The sequence below is a fragment of the Oryctolagus cuniculus genome, chromosome X (assembly GCF_051225735.1).
Source record: "Oryctolagus cuniculus isolate XC-2025 breed Fujian yellow rabbit chromosome X, ASM5122573v1, whole genome shotgun sequence".
Lineage (NCBI taxonomy): Eukaryota > Metazoa > Chordata > Mammalia > Lagomorpha > Leporidae > Oryctolagus > Oryctolagus cuniculus.
Genome location: NC_142888.1, coordinates 128,943,645 through 128,960,444, shown reverse-complemented (window position 1 = coordinate 128,960,444; position 16,800 = coordinate 128,943,645). Strand labels below are relative to the sequence as shown.

The window sequence follows — 16,800 nt, the reverse complement described above, 5'->3', positions numbered from 1 at the left end:
TATTCTTGCCTTCTAGTGAGTTCCCATTGGACCTTCCCCACATTTCTGTTGTACGACTGAATATAAATTATCTTATATCACAGCCAAGGATGTCTGCCATATTATTCTTGCTAGAATGTCACATTCCTGAATGGAACCAGGTATCATTCATACTGCACCACTTCTCCATGGCTTCACGGCTCCCTGACACAACGCAAACAGAACCAAATGAAACCTGATTTAGGAAACAGTTGGACATGTTGATCTGACTACCACAAACTGTTTTTCTAAAAGCAGTGTCAACAGTTATCTGCTTTTATCTAGGAGTATATCTTGTTTTGTTTGAGGATTGATTTAAACTTTTATTTGAGAGACAGACACACACACCGACAAGACTCACACCTGCCAGCACCAGTTTACTCTTCAAAGGCTTACAATGGCAGGGGCCAACACTGAGAGCTGGGAATTCCATCCAGTTCTCCTAAGTGGGTGGCAGGGATCCAATTATTTGAGCTATCACCACTGCTTGCCAGGTCTTTATTAGCAGGAAACTTGAATCAGGAGCAGGAGCCAGGAATTGAACCCAGGTACTCTGATGTGGGACTGGTGTCTTAATCACTAGGCTAAATGTCTGCCCCTAAACTTATTATTAAGGATGAATTTTAGTGGGCAAAAGTTAGAGCATACAATTCTCTAAAACTTTGAGTAGCTCAGTTCACCTTTTTCTAGTTTGTCACTTTAATGATTTCCTAAAAGAAGAAGGCAGAAATGCCATCACAGATATGAAAAATATGGCCAAGCACCACACACTTGAGAAAGCAACTTCTCTGTGGATGACTCTGAGGGTGGCAACATGGAATTCCGAGTTCATGATACTCCAAAACAGTCATTTCATTCACTTCCATATAATGATTTTCCCTTGACTTTCTACTACATCTGAGATCAGTTAAAAAGCCATTGTTATCAAACTCTTGTGCAGAAGTCATTATGCTGAGGCTCCAGAGGAAAAGGGGGGTGATTACGACATAATTATTACATAAAGAAGACTAAGATTAGTGCTGCAGTAGAGACTTGAGAATTCCAAAAAGTGAAAGGTAAGACGAACTCTTACCATGGACACACACAGTGCATGGCAAAGGAACCAGGATTGAGCAAGATGTTGAAAGATGAGCATGTAGGTGATGGCCATTAGAGAGATGAAGGGGACTGCAGGTAAAGGGGATAGCAAAATCCAATGTGAGACAGTACTGTGTACACCAAAGGACCAGGGGACAGTCCTGTGTGGCTGCAGTAGAGGGGATAAGCCATGAAGAGTTACTTAGCGGGGCAGGCATTTATTTGGCCAAATAGATAAGCCACCAGTAGGTGACTGTACATTAGAATGCCTGGGTTTGTATCACAGCTCCACTCCTAATTCCAGCTTCCTGCTAATGTGCACTCTGGGGGGCAACGGTGATGGCTCAAGTACTCAGGGTCCTTGCTACCACTATGGAAGACCTGGATTGAATTCTTGGCTCCTGGCTTTGGTCTGGCCCAGCTTCTGCTGTTGTAGGCACCTGGAGGGGGTGGGATGAACACGTGGATGGGAGCTTGCTCTCTCTCAAATAAAATTATTTAAATTAAAAAAAGAGTGAGGGTTTTGTATGTTTTGCATGGAGTTTGATATAGAGAGGTGATAATGTTTGTCTTTAAATGAAAAATGAGAAAACAATTAAAAAGACAATTGGTAGCATTGTGTAGATGAGTTGGAAAGAAGGAAACTGGGAAGGAAACATTGAGAGTTACTTGTAGAAATGGTTAAGTTACTTACAAGCAGAACTTACAGAGGACAGCAGATGGCTAAAGGAGCAAGACTTTGCAGGAGATAAGACTGGTGCCTCAGCCCCTTCAAATCTGCCATGTGAGCCCATTTACGTGTTTGATACTTTAAGATCAGATATGCTCAAACCAAGACAGAACATATTTCCTAATGAACTTTCATGAGTCAGACTCACATTTTCACTTTCATAACTTTGAAGATGTGTTCTCAGAAAAACACATTTTATCATCGTGGAGTTACAAACACTTAATAGAGAACTCTTTAAAAAATAACATACTTAAGCAGAAATGTAGATAAAGCTGAAAACAGACTCTCTACTATGACATCAGTGCACACGTTTCTAAGTATCATATCTGTGCTTCCTATCATCTGAGCTCTCCAGAGTCTTTGCAAAATTCTCCTATCACATATGAACTTCCTGTGACTGAACCAAATGCTGCAGAAATTTGGGGAGGAAGAGGCCTTGTCCCAGTAGAAAAAAAAATGGGGCTTTTATTGCAAGTACCAAAACCAAAAACCAAACCAACCAACCACCACCAACAAAAATAATCCAAACATGTTAAAAGACAGCTATAGGAAGAAAAGCAATACTAAAATGTATTGCTTCTACTTAATGATCTGTTCCATTGCATTCAGTATGTTCAGTTGAGTCTGCAGTGTAGTTATCCTGTATTTAAATGACAGGTATTTCTCTAGTTTTAAAAGAATCTCCTTGCCTGATGTTAACAAGTGTTTAGCATCAACTAGAGGAAGAGAGGGGTAAGAAGATACAAGCAGACCTGACAGAGAAAAAGAGGCCGCGACCAAGGCAGAATGTAAAGAGTAGAGAGCAAGACACTGGAAAAGGTTTAGCTCAATCCAAGCTGACTTCAACAGTGTGGCAAAGAGGAGGGAAAAGTTTTAGGTACACATAAAACTGAATCACCCTATGGACTAAGATAAAGATTAAAACTAATTAAATGCATTATAAATTGGTCCTGCCAAATACATAGTAACTGCTATCAAATAACATCGAGATGTCATTGTTTTACAAAATAAACCTGCTCTATTCAGTATTTGGCTATAGTACCTAAACAAGACACCTGTTAATTTAAAAGTGCACTTGTTTAAATGGCATTTAGGCTTAGAGAATTCATTCTCATACCTAATTGGAGTCACAAAATTCTGTCACATAGAACATGTTAGCTCCAAAGCTGAGAGCAATGAACTCTGGGAGGTGAGCGCCACAGGGCTGTACTAAGACAGCCATGTCTACCTCACTACCCTCCTACGTGTTAAAGCAGGCTGGAGAACACACGTACCAGCTGCCCTGCGTGAAGCTCCCACCAAGTTCCCGGGCACCAGCACTCAGTCACCAGGGGGTGTGATCTATCCTGCACATACCAGCAGGGAAGGGATCTACTCTGTCTGGAAATGAGTGAACTGTATTAAATACACATCATGCTGGGAGGCACCACACGATGGGTGAGAGCGGATGTGACCCTGCACGCAGTTTTTGCAGAGGAAGTACTTGAGAACCTTAGGATACTGAGGAAAGCCCTGGAATTTACCAGGCTGTGTGCCAGAGGAAAGGCATATCTTGTGAGGATTTCAAACATATCTCGTCTGCTGTGGCCTTCCTGTTTCAACGCGAACCTCAGGTTTCTCATGTCCTAGGGGGCAAAAAAGAAATGCGACAGTTCAGTTTTCCAATACAGTCACATTAATTAGCAAAAAAACCCACTTCTGTTCAATTAAGGGAGTAGAAGATTCACTTACCTAAAAGGCAATTAATCTAGATTACTAAGAAAATGACTTTGCTTTCCTATGGTATCTTGAACTATCCAGTTTAAGAATACCTGAGGGGCTGGTGTTGTGGCATAGTAGCTAAGGCTGCTGCCTGCAATACTGGCATCCCATATGGGTGCTGGTTCAAGTCTCAGTTACTCCACTCCTGATCCAACTCCCTGCTAATGCACCTGGGAAAGCAGTGGAGAATGGCCTGAATCCTTGGGCCCCTGCAGTATCATGGGAGACCTGGAAGAAGCTCTGGGCACATGGCTTTTGCCTGGCCCAGCCCTGGCCATTGTGCCCATTTGGGGAGTGAATCAGCAGATAGAAGATGTCTCTCTCTCTGTGTGTGTGTGTGTGTGTGTGTGTGTTTGTATCTGTGTGTAACTCTGCCTTTCAAATAAGGAAATAAATCTAAAAAAAAAAAAAAAGAATAGGGTCTGGTGCTGTGGCATTGTGGGTTAAGCCTCTGCCTGCAATGCCAACTTCCCATATGGGTGCTGGTTTGAGACTGGCTGCTCCACTTCCAATCCAGCTCTCTGCTATGGCCTGGGAAAGCAGTCAAAGATGGACCAAGTGCTTGGGCCCCTGCACCCATGTGGGAGACCAGGAAGAAGCTCCTGGCTCCTGGCCTTGGTTCTGTCCAGTTCTGGTCACTGTGGCCACCTGGAGAGTGAACCAGTGGATGGAAGACCTCTCTCCCTATCTCTCCTTCTCTGTCTGTAACTCTGCCTCTCCAATAAATAATCTTTAAAAAAATCTGAAAATACCCCCATTTTAGACATAAATGTAAAAACAAGACAAAACAAGTAGTACTAAAGAGAAGACAGGGCTAAAAATACTTTTATAAAAAGAAAAAAATAATCAAATTTTGCCTTGTATATGTTGTCTATCTACTTCCATTGGTTTTCAAGGGATTTTTAAATGATCAAACAGTATTTTGTTCATGCAACTCACCAAAAGAGTACCTGTCGTCAAATATAATTTCAACATTGTCAAACATGTCATTAAAATACAGACACTCTCAATCTAAATGACTGGCACTTTAAGATGTCATACAACTAACGTAATATATTTTTACTATACAATTTTACTTTCAGAGTTCTACATAAACCACATTAAAGTACTGCATATCAGTGTAACTTTACTTTCAGGAACTAAAAATTAACTAAAACCAGAATTTAAAGATTTACAAATCTCTTTAAAAAATTCTATCATATTGTTAAGGGTGGAGGGCTTTTTAACAGTGTCTCTTACATCAATCATGGTACAATGACTGACAGGTAAGCATAGAAAACGTTACCCTTTGTATCAAACATCCAATGCTCATTTCTGAAAAATGGAGCACTGACAGTGTTGCATCCTAGAGCTAAGTCAGAAGTTAGATGGGTCCAGTCATTGTCCTCTTGGACATCACAATTCCATTTTTCAAAAATGCTTTTTCATTAAGGTGTTGGTCTGGAGGAGCAGCAAAGACCTTGCCATATGTGAGATATCCCAACATATAAATGGCAGTAAATGAAATATGAAGAACTAGACTCCAAGATCTCTAGTAAAATGACCTGAGGTCAATCACTATGTACACAGTTGGGATATACTGGGCTTTGTCAACTCCAGAATTGTATTTTCATTTTAAAACATGAATTTGGGCACCATGGGTTCAACCACTGTTTGCAATGATGGCATCCTATATGACCACTGGTTCAAATCCTGGCCATTCCACTTCCAATCCAGCTCCATGCTAATGGCCTGGGAAAGCAGTGAAAGATGGTCCAAGTGCTTGGGCCCCTGCCACCCTTGTGGGAGATCAGAATGGAGTTCCTGGCTCTTGGCATCAGCCTGGCCCAGTCCCAGCTGTTGTGGCCATTTGGGGAGTGAATAAACAGATGGAAGATCTCTCTGTCTCTATCACTCTGTGTTTCAAATAAATAAATATATTTTTTAAAAAAGCATGTAACTAAATAAAGTTCAACAACCACCTTAAATCTCAAAATATTCATTGGTTTGTGATGTAAAGCAGAAAGTCATCACATGAAAGGAAAAATCATTTAAATGGGATGGTATACATTAAAGTGCTTTACAATCAGTCAGTAGTACAGCACTGCATAGCTGAGGAACCTTACAACCCAAGGCCCTGTGAGGAAATTATTTCCTAAGGCCACATGTCAGATGGTAACTCTTTAACATCATTTTCTTAACTGCTTGGCAAGAAATTAGATCACCTCTAAATCAATATTTATTCTGATATATTGGTGATTCAAAAATGAATTTTAATGTGCTAAAGCTTGAGTGACTGAAGTAACTTCTTTTTGCCATCTAATTCAGATATAATTAAAGATAGAATTATTATTTTTTTCCAACAGAAAAGTGAACGGAGAAGGCAGATCAGCAAATCAGTAACAGAAATAGGAGCACAAACTAACTGCTAAGTCCCACCTTATATCCTGTGAGTTGGACTTGTCAGGAAAGGGTACTGGGAAAGATCCTTATGGCCTAAATCTTCCAGGTAGGCCCATGACCTACTTAACAACTGGCTATCACAGCAATGCTGCAAGCCTTCTGAGAGGCAGATTTATTGAAGCACCATGTCTGTAAGGCATTTCTAAACAGCACACATTACTGCCGGCTTCAAAATGCTATGGTGTCTGTAAATAGTGTAAAATAGGAGTGGGGACAGGAGGGAGAGAGAAGGCTTTGAAGTACTATGGCTTTGTTCCATGTTTTCTTTCATATATTCTCATTCATTCTCTCTCTCTCTCTCTCTCTCTCTCTCTCTCTCTCTCTCTCTCTCTCTCTCTCTCCTCTTTCCTAAGGATTCCAAATGGTCAGCTACAGTCTCTGTTGCCAGGCTTGCCTCCACTGTGTGAACGTTGCTACTGGCAATAGAAGTCCCCATGTGCACAGCTGAGATTGCCAAATTTGTAGGGTGTTGTTACTTCTTGTTTCAAGAGAAAAATGCACTTGGGTTATGGTTATGGTGATTGATTGCAGATGTAAGCTGACTTATGAGAGATGGAGAGTGAGTCTTTATCCCACTGCAGCAGATTCCCTTTGGACCCACAACAGGTCTGCTACTGAGAAAATGGAAAAGGACTCTTACAGCATCAATGTTTCCAACTGTACTACAACACTGTTCTAGGTAATCACCTTTGGACTCATAAGAATTCCAAGAAATATGCATATGTAACAATCAAGAATTATGCCTAGTGAGGTGTTCCTAAGCCTTCTGTTCTTATAGTAAATAGTCAAAGGGTGAAATGTGTTTTGTTTTATTAATTTTGGGGGGATTAATATTTAAAAATATGTTTTTCCTGTTGATAAGGCAGCAACTAGGATTTTTAAAAACCGAATTAGAATGAAAGTCACTTGAAAATCATCAAAGCAGAAACCTCGTTTCCCCTTGAGTACTTTAATACTCTACTCCCATGAATTCTTTCACACAAAATGCAAAACTCATCCACAAAGGTAAATTTACAGATTTCTAGGCCCTAGAGGGTCAACAGTACCTGGGATAACAGAGAAAGCATTAAGGTAGCTCAGATTAAAACAAAAACTAAAAAAGGAAGGAGTTGAGGATTTCAGCTCAGGCTTACTGACACAGTCCTTTGGTTTCTGATGGACTGTATCAGCTTTGATCTTTAATAAACTGGAGGGGAAAACACCATATTATATTCATAATCCAAACATAAGTAGAGGTTGGGTTTTAAAAGTCACAGTGTATGAGACCAGGAAAAGAAGATGGCTTTTAATTCTGGGGTTTTCAAAGATTTCTTGGGCATTTCATTCAGCAAAGGTCCCATATCCTTATCTGTAGGATGAAGGACTTGGATGGGTCAGGGGTCAGAAAACCTCAGCCCAGGTCAGTTTTTATATGAGTCTCAAACCAAGAATACTTTCACATTTTTAAAAAATTGGCAAAACAAAACACAAGAATACATGACAGAAATCCTAGGTGGCCCACAGAACCCCAACATTTGCTATATGGTGTTTTACAGAAAAGTGTGCTGCCCCCTGCCCTAGACTGTCACTTGAAACACTTGAAAATATCCAAACTTTCTGGTTCTCAGCTTTCGGTGACAGGGGTGGAACCCTAAGATCTACATTGTAAAGCTTCAACAGATTATCCCTGAAGAATATCTAGGTTTGAGAACTCCTGGGCCAGATGACCTCCAACCCCTTCCGGATGGCAGCCTTCTGACAGTCGGTACCTGGAAAGCAAGTTTCCTTGCCAGAGGGCTTACTCTGTTGTTTATAAAATGATTGCCTCACTGTATTTGGACTCCACCTTTGCCATTTCTGGGTAATCTTAGCCATGTTGCATAATTCTTCTAAGCCTCAGGCGCCACATCTACAACATGTTCATCTCAGAGGCTGGGGCTGTTACTGACTAAATACAGAGGAACTAGCCTGTGTTTGAAATGTTTCTCTTTTTATCTACTTGAAAGGCAGAGTGATAGGGAGAGAGGGAGAGAGGGAGAGACGGGGCGGGGGGCAGGGGAGGGGAGAAGAGAGAAAGAGCGAGAACAAGAGAAAAAAATGAATGAGTCTGCTGGTTCACTTGCCAAATACCTGCAAAAGTGTGAGCTAGGCTAGGTTGAAGCCAAGAGCCAGGAACTCCATTTCATGTGGGTATCCCACCTGGGTGGCCCAGGCCCACATACTTGAACCATCATCTGCTGCCTCCCAGGATGTAATGCATTAGCAGAAAGCTAGATTAGAAATGGGGCAGTCGGGACTCAAACTAGCACTTCAATGTGGGATATACCCCGAGCAGTGGCTTAACCCTCTGTGCCACAATGCCCGGATGCTCAATAAACAGTTATTATTATAACTAATTAAATTATATCATCATTGATTTTCTTCCTCTCATGCCCTAAAACAAGTGTTAGATCACTACCTCTGAAAACTAAGCAAAAGTTACAGAGGTTATGACATATACTTTCAGAAGACAAAACTCCTTCCTTTTATGGTATGTAGGTGCCTAGTTAATAACACATGACATGAAGAAGTACTCAGCAAAGTGAAACAAAAAGTAAGACAGTTTAAGAGATTTTATCTCTGAAGTTTTCTTCTTGAGGAGTCAAACTAATAGAATCCTCACACTTGGTGACCACAGTGAATCTCTTGTATGGAAACTACCTTCTCAGGCACCTTTGGAAAGCCTAAACCTAAGGGAGAAACCATTTCCAGGGCCTTTGATGGACAAGAGATCTTGATTTTTTAAGCCTGGATTAACATTCTACATTCAACACGAATATGTCTATTTCTTTGTGTAAGAAAGTACTGAATCTCTTACTTTACAAGTAATATCTAGACCATAGGAATTTTCTCCTCTACTTGTTGCTCCTCCCATTTTTTCAATTCTTGATATGACACCAAGAGGGACATCAAATATTAAAGTGGAATCCTGCAATGCACAAAAATACAAAAGTCAGTATTTCTGTCAGTATAATTAAAATATCAAAAACATTAAAATAACCATATGCTTTCAGGGTGTTTACCTTGGCCCTTTTACCACTTTATGAATAAAAATATGACTGAAACACACAGGAAAGAGCAAGCATTAAAAAAGTCAATTATACAATCAAAAGGCATCCCAAACATCTGCCATTGTGCATTGCCTAAGGACTAACAACTAAATTACCAGATATCCAATTCCAGGGCCCCACGATATGTCACTTGCAGCCTTTTCTGTAGGTTTCTTTTCCACATCATTCTGTGCTCCCACTAAGTGAATTCCGTCACCATTCTTCAAACACTTTACCTACATTCAGTCCATGAGCTTTGCTCAAAGTGTTCTTTTGCCTAGAATGATCTTTCTCAACTACGAAAATTCTCTCCATGGCTTCAGCCTTGGTTCAGCAAACAGCGTCTTTAACAAGGCCTTTCTTCCCAAATAGATAAGGCAGAATGAATCACATTCTCCCCTGGTTCTGCAGCACTGGAATCAGATTTACCACCTGCTTTACTCCACCCTGTCACTGTGAGCTTCCATGTCTGTCTCCTCACTAGAATCCAAGGATCAGGAAGCGGTGCTTGCCTCAGGCAGAAGAGCCTGAATGCATAGCAACACCTCTCCATTGCTGGCCAGCCAGCGCTGGGTGCAAGTGTTCCAGAGCACTGGCAGCACAACAGAATCATGTTACTTAAGCAAAAGCACAACCATTGCAACAAAGTAATAGCAGTAGCTGCCACACATGAACACCTAATCCAGGCCAGGCCCTGCAACAGGGGCTTTGCATACGTCATCTTGTTTTATTCTTCCAACCACTGCAGGATACAGGAGAAATACCCCTGTTTCCTAATGTCGCAACCAAGATTTTGAAAAGCTTCAGTAACTTACTTAGTAAATATAGGGCAAAGTTGAGATTTAAGCCAATAGCTGGGAACACACATCAAAAAAAGCCATAAAATAGTTCTATACTTTGATCCAATAATTATCCTCCTAAGAACTTATAGCTATCATTCAACAGGAGGAATAAGCTATATGCATGAAGATACTCAGTAGATTCAGAGGTAGGGAAAATTAATCAACTTGGTAGAACAGGTATACAGCTATTAAAATAATTATGTACATGGAAAAATAAAGAGGAACAAAGCAGCATATAAAATATTGTGACCAAAATATATATTTGAAGAGATGAAGGGCTACACAAGTTCTCATGCAAATTCCCTCTAATGTTCTATTAAATGACTGACAATAAAGAGAAAATTTTTTGAATGTCCTTCCATGGAATACAAAGTATTTTTTAATCCCTCTTAAAATAAATACAGAAGATAAGGATTTCTTTATAAAATATAAATACAGCTCAGGGGTCACCTAGAAACTCAAAATGCCTAAGACTGGTGCACCATAGCATGGCATATGACTCAGCAATGGAATGGATACATGCAGTCTGGAAGAACCTCAAGAGCATCATGCTGAGCAAACACAGTCTATCTCAAAAGGCCACTTACTGTACCAATTCCATTACAGGACATTCTTTTTTTAAAAAAAGATTTATTTATTTATTTGAAAGTTAGAGTTACACAGAGAGAGAAGGAGAGACAGAGAGAGAGTGGTCTTCTACCTGCTGGTTCACTCCCCAATTGGCCGCACCAGCCGGAGCTGTGCAGATCCAAAGCCAGGAGCCAGGAGCTTCTTCTGGGTCTCCCACATGGGTGCAGGGGTCCAAGCACTTGAACCATCGTCTACTACTTTCCTAGGCCATAGCAGAGAACTGGATAGGAAGTGGAGCAATCAGGTCTCAAACCAGCACCCATATGGGATGCTGGCACTGCAGGCAGCAGCTTAACCTGCTACACCATGGCGCTGGGCCCTACAGGACATTCTTTTTAAAAAAGATTTGTTTATTTGTTTGAAAGGTAGAGTGGCATAAAGAAGGAGAGCAAATTTTCTCAATGACCAGAGCTAGGCCAGGCTGAAGCCAGGAGCTATGAACTCCATCCAGGTCTCCCACATGGGTGGCAAGGGTCCAAGTACTTGTGCCATCCTCTGTTACTTTCCCAAACATATTAGTAGGAAGCTGCACTGGAAGCAGAGCAGCTGGGACTCAAACAGGTGCTTTGATGGCATTGTAAGCAGTAGCTTAACCCAGTGTTGTCAGTGGTTACTTGGGATAAAATGTCAAAGAATTCTAAGGAAAAACAAAAAATAAGTGCATGAAAAGCTGTTCAGACACTAGTTAAGTGTACTGTGCCAATCAATTTGCTGGATTTCATAAAGCAATATAGTTATGGGGGAACTGAGTGATAGGTACATGAGACTTCTCTATTGTTGCAAATTCTTGTGAGTTTATAAATATTTCAAAATAAAAAGTAAAAAATAGTATAAGAGTATAGTTACTGTGTAAAGAAAAGAGCACAGGTTCTTGAGGTGGACAAAACTGGTTCAAATCTGAGTTCGACACTTACTAGCTGGATGACTCAGGCAAGTTACTACCTTTTGACCACATTCACCTGTAAAGTAGGGAAAATCAGAAATAATGATTTAAAGAACCTGGCATGGTGCCTGTCAATGGTTGCTAGAAAACAAGGGAAGCTGTTATTATAATTATTATCATTACGACAAAGAATACAATAGTATCTGGAAGACATAGCTGTACTCTGAAACACAGCAGACTAGTTTGCCCTAGCAAGCATATGACAAATCTTTGTTTGCATCTATAAAAATGCATTTTTTAGCTACTGTAATGGGGTGACATGCCTCATTACATGATTGAAATTGAAATATCCAGAGAAAAGTTCTACTCAGTAGCATCATACACAAATGAGGTGACTTCATGGAAAAGTAGAATTAAAAGACAAGTTTATTTAGGTGCAAAAATTTTGGAAACTCATGTAACTTTTTTGGTAACACACATTTTCTGTGAACTTTTTGAAAGGCCCTTGTACAGGGGCCTGCGCTCTGGCGTAGCGAGTAAAGCTGCCACCTGCAGTGCTGGCATTCCACATGGGTGCTGGTTCAAGTCCCAGCTGCTCCACTTCTGATCCAGCTCTCTGCTATGGCCTGGGAAAGCAGTGGAGGATGACCAAAGTCCCAGGGCCACCGCACACATGTGGGAGACCCAGAGGAAGCTCCAAGCTCCTGGCTTCAGATCGGCTCAGCTCCGGCCATTGAGGACATCTGGGGAATGACCCAGTGGATAGATTCTCCTCCCTCCCTCCCTTCCTCCCTCCCTCTCCCTCTCCCTCTCTCTCTCTCTCTGCCTCTGTAACTCTGCCTTTCAAATAAACAAATAAATCTGTAACATTTACTTCTCCATACAGTCTATTTATTAAAAATATACTATCGGCTGGCGCCATGGCTCACTAGGCTAATCCTCTGCCTGCGGCGCTGGCACCTCCTAGTCCTGGTCGGGGTGCCGGATTCTGTCCTGGTTGCTCCTCTTCTGATTCAGCTCTCTGCTGTGGCCCGGGAGTGCAGTGGAGGATGGCCCAGGTTCTTGGGCCCTGTACCCGTGCAGGAGACCAGGAGGAAGCACCTGGCTCCTGGCTTCGGCTCAGCGCAGCGCGCCGGCTGCAATGCGCCGGCCATAGCGGCCACTTGGGGGTGAACCAATGGAAAAGGAAGACCTTTCTCTCTGTCTCTCTCTCTCTCTCACTAACTCTGCCTGTCAAAAAAAAAAAAATACTATCAAGAAGTCTTGTGCTACACTTAAGATTATACTGAAATTCATGAATGTCTATGAAATATATTTCTAAATGTCAAACTTATACCTAAAATACCTGTACTAGATTACATGAAAGTCTGATACTGTAATACAAACTAGGAAGCAAAAATGCGAACAGAAAAGGCTGAAGAATCAAAAGCCATATGAACCCTGATGCTCTACCTCTGTATAGAGGAAATTCTATGGCTTGGTGACTCTGGCCCAACACAAAGTAGAAAATGGGATGGTAAGGGGAACTAAGTAGCTCTTGACTAAAGGCACCCCCAGTCTAATGGGGCTAGTTGCCATGCTTTCCCTGAATGATATGTTCAAGATTGGATAATTCAGCAGACCAAACTGGAAGACTCGGGATAGAAAAAAATTAGCGTGACCCTCTGGAAACTGGAGTTGTCACTATCTAAATGTCATTACATATTTAAGGATTCTCAAAGGGCCATTTTAACTCAAAATTCCATATCTCTGCACCTCTAAGTATCTGAAATAGCTGAGGCGCAAATATGACAAACAAGCTAAAACAATGCATTCACCACTATCTGTCTTGAGTGTATACTAAGTAACAGGAACTGTACTAGGCCATTGTCTTCATGCAGCTCAGAGCCTAGCTCTATCTGAAAGATAAGATACATATACCCAAGTAGCCATGATACCAGGATACAAATGCCAAGAGCCATCAGAAAAGTCCAAAGTGCCAAAGTGGGAGGTCAGAGGAGAGTAAGCTAATATATTTGTGATTGGATTCCATGAATATTCTATGGCAACACCCACATCAAAGACAATGCTTACAGGAAAGAACAATAGTGGTTAGAGTCTGATATTCAGAAACAGTTAACAGGTCACAATAGTTACACATGTGGGAAAGTATGGGGATTGGAAAAAAACTATCACCCCATCAAGTGGGCCAGGTTTAAGATAGGGCAATGGGAATTCCCTAGGGAGCACCACAGGGCTAGGATCTGTGTTTACAGATTCCTAGAATGCTCTTTGAGAAGAAGATTGCCACAATCAACTAGTGCTTTATGAACATGCATCTAGTGACACTGAACATTCTGGACTAGCAAGGAGAGAGCTGTCCCCACATGTAGGCATCATGGAAGCTAATGTTTAAGTGACAGTCTGGGAGGATGTGCTGGTGGAGAGTAATCAAGGTAGAAAGCAAACAAGGTGGTTAGCCACCACGATGACTCAGACTTAGGTCCAGATCTCTGGGATAGCAGATGGTGGTACCACCAGAAGACATGAAGAACATAGGAAGGGGGTTTTGAAGAAAAATCAATATGGTCCATTTTAGATATGTTGGCTTTGATATTACAATAAATTAACCATGTATGGATATCTGAGAGACAGCTGGAAATATAGAACTGGAAGAAAGCCTAAGAGTACCTCCCACCGAATATGTCCAAACTACCTGCTGCTCTGAGGCTCCTTGTCATGGTGGCTGGCGCTCCTCCCCGTTATGGAAGCTGGAAACCTGGGAGCCATCCTGATATTGCCTTCCCTGCCATCCATAATCCACAACTACATCTTAAATCAATCTCAAATCTGCCAATCTCTCTCCACCTCTACCAGCATCTTCCCAGGGCCACTGCAATAGATGCAGTGATCTCTTTGCATTCTCTATTGCTCCCCTCACAACCTGCCCTCCACACAGTCAGGGCCATCTTTGAGAAAAGCACACCAAATGCTTTCATAGCTCTGCTTATACTACTTCAAAAGCTTTTTGGTGCTGAACTCTAAAAACCCAAATCTTGGGGGGAGGGAAGAAGTTGGTCAAAGGATACAAAAATTCCAGTTACACAGGAGGAGTAAGTTCAAGAGATCTATGGTACACCATAGTGACTATAGTGAATAACAATATATTATATTCATAAAAATTGCTAAAAGAGTATATTTTAAGCATTTTCCCCACAAAAATGTATGTGAGGTAATATATTCCACAATGGATACATATTTTAAAATATATTGTATGTGGTAAATACAATTTTTATCAATTTTAAAAATTAATCAAAACCAGAAACAAATAAAAACTCAAATCCTTAACAGAAAAAGTGAGGCCTATGTCATCTGGCTACCACCCACTTGCCACTTGTCCTGCCTCTCCCTTGCTATTGTTCCCCATCTCCCAAGCCACACTGTTATCTTTTCATATTCCCTATGGTCTCATGTCCTCTCCCAGCTTCTTCTTACCTCCCTGGCCCTTGGTTTGCATTTCTGTAACTCAACTTTGGTCTTCAGACCAATGTCAAGCATCGTTTTCTCACGACAATTTCCCAGGCTCTTCAAGCTTCTGCACTCCTATACTACTCTTATATGTGATCATTTGATTAATGCCCATCAATCCCATTGGAATCATGAGCTTCACATGGGAGAAACTGTGTCTATTGTATTCATCACTACATCCTAGCACCCAGCACAGTGCTTGATACACAGAAGGCTCCCAAATCTCTGATGAACAATCAATCAAAGATCAGGAGTACAGCTACACATTGGAAAGGAACTGACCAAAATGACGAAAGTGAGGACAGAACTCTGGGGAAAAATATATTTGGGACATAGGATGTAAAAATGAGCTGTATAGAAGGCAAAGGGCAGAAGTAGAAAAAAGAGCCAAGGATGTATACAGAAGACAAAGAAGGATAGTCAACAATATGGATCACTGTGGAGAAGTTAAAAAGTCAAGGACTCAACCAAAGCCACTGAAATTTAGTGAAAGAGTAGTTTTAATGGGGAACAGAAGTCAGACCACAAGAAGTTAAGGGGTCAACAGTTCAGAAGGGCAAGCGGCATGTGTGGACTAAGATATAAAGAAATCTGGCAAAGAAGAAGAAAGAGGACAACAGCATGGGAAGCAGAGGGATGCGAGGAGGTGTATTAAAATAGACTTGAGCAGATCTGTAATGTGTGTGTGTGTGGGGGGGGGTGGATCAAAATGGACGAAAACCAAAAGTAGAAGACACAGAACAACCTATGGGGCACTAATGCTTCAGAGGAGGTCAAAGTGGAAAGAAGGTTCAAGGAGAAGAAATCACTTTGGAAAAGACATGCAGTAGCTTCCTCTGAGATAGAAGATGATAGGAAACAAGCAAGAAAAGAGGGGTGAAAATAGACATCATTAGGTAGTGAGAGGGGGATTTATGGGATCTCAGGAAGGAGGATGACTTTTAACTTTGCAACAGAACAAGGGACGAGATCAGCTACAGAGCATTGGAAAGTTTGTCAAGGAAGCATAAAAGTCACTCTGAGATAAAAAGAATTGCCAAAGCAGTGATGAGACCCCTTTCTGAGGTCTGAAAGCCTCAACTTGTAGTGGAACTAATTAATTAAATCCATTATGTGACTTTAAACATCAGGGCTCAGTGGTCCACAGACCCTGAGGTTTGAGGATTAGCATGGGAACAAGGGGCAAACGAACCCAGGGTATTAACAGGAATTGTCATTACTTGGAACCTGAAAACAGCATTCATTTACCAGCAGCAATATAGAGATAATTTGTGACCAGAAGTTGAAGACACTGCCTGTAGTATAGATCATATATTCCCACTGATGTTCCCATGTATGGACATTCTACAATGTTTCATTACTGTAGTCTTTTTAGCATTATTTCACCCCCTTTAAAATAAACAGAAATGTCAACTCTACTAGAAAGAAGGACTCAACAAGGGAAAAGTCTTCAATACATTTAAAAAAATACTACAGGAATCCTTTTTGCTTGTGCTTATAAAGAAGTGGGCTGGCCTTCTCTCTAGGAAAGGATATAAATCTGGCTTTGAAATGCACACTAAAGGTACCCTTGCTTACTTTCCCGAGGTATCCAGTGCTCATAGCTCCAATGGCAGCCAACAATACAGACTAGGGAACTGAAATATAATGGCACTTGGAAGATGCCTAGCTCTCAGGTGGCATGGTACCCAACACCAGTATGAAGCTCATTTTAGAACCAGATATTTCACATGTGTGGGGAGCAATCCGGACTAGACTAAGTTACTCGAATTAAGACTTATTCTATGCATCTGCTCTCCCACAATATGGCGCTGGGAGAGAAGTAAACAGCTTCCGCACAGC

The 16,800-nt window shown here is 41.3% G+C and overlaps 1 protein-coding gene across 7 annotated transcripts in view; it reads right to left on the bottom strand.

Annotated features, from left to right (window-relative positions):
- MTM1 (myotubularin 1) overlaps positions 1 to 16,800 on the bottom strand; it is a 127,895-nt gene that overhangs the window by 69,941 nt on the left and 41,154 nt on the right. For all 7 annotated transcript variants that reach the window (XM_002721329.6, XM_008275032.5, XM_070067219.2 and 4 more), the window contains 2 exons: positions 8,865 to 8,975; positions 3,349 to 3,450 (listed from right to left, as the gene is read on the bottom strand). In XM_002721329.6, coding sequence (XP_002721375.5) covers positions 3,349 to 3,450; positions 8,865 to 8,975 — 213 coding nt within the window. The remainder of the gene's footprint in view (positions 1 to 3,348; positions 3,451 to 8,864; positions 8,976 to 16,800) is intronic.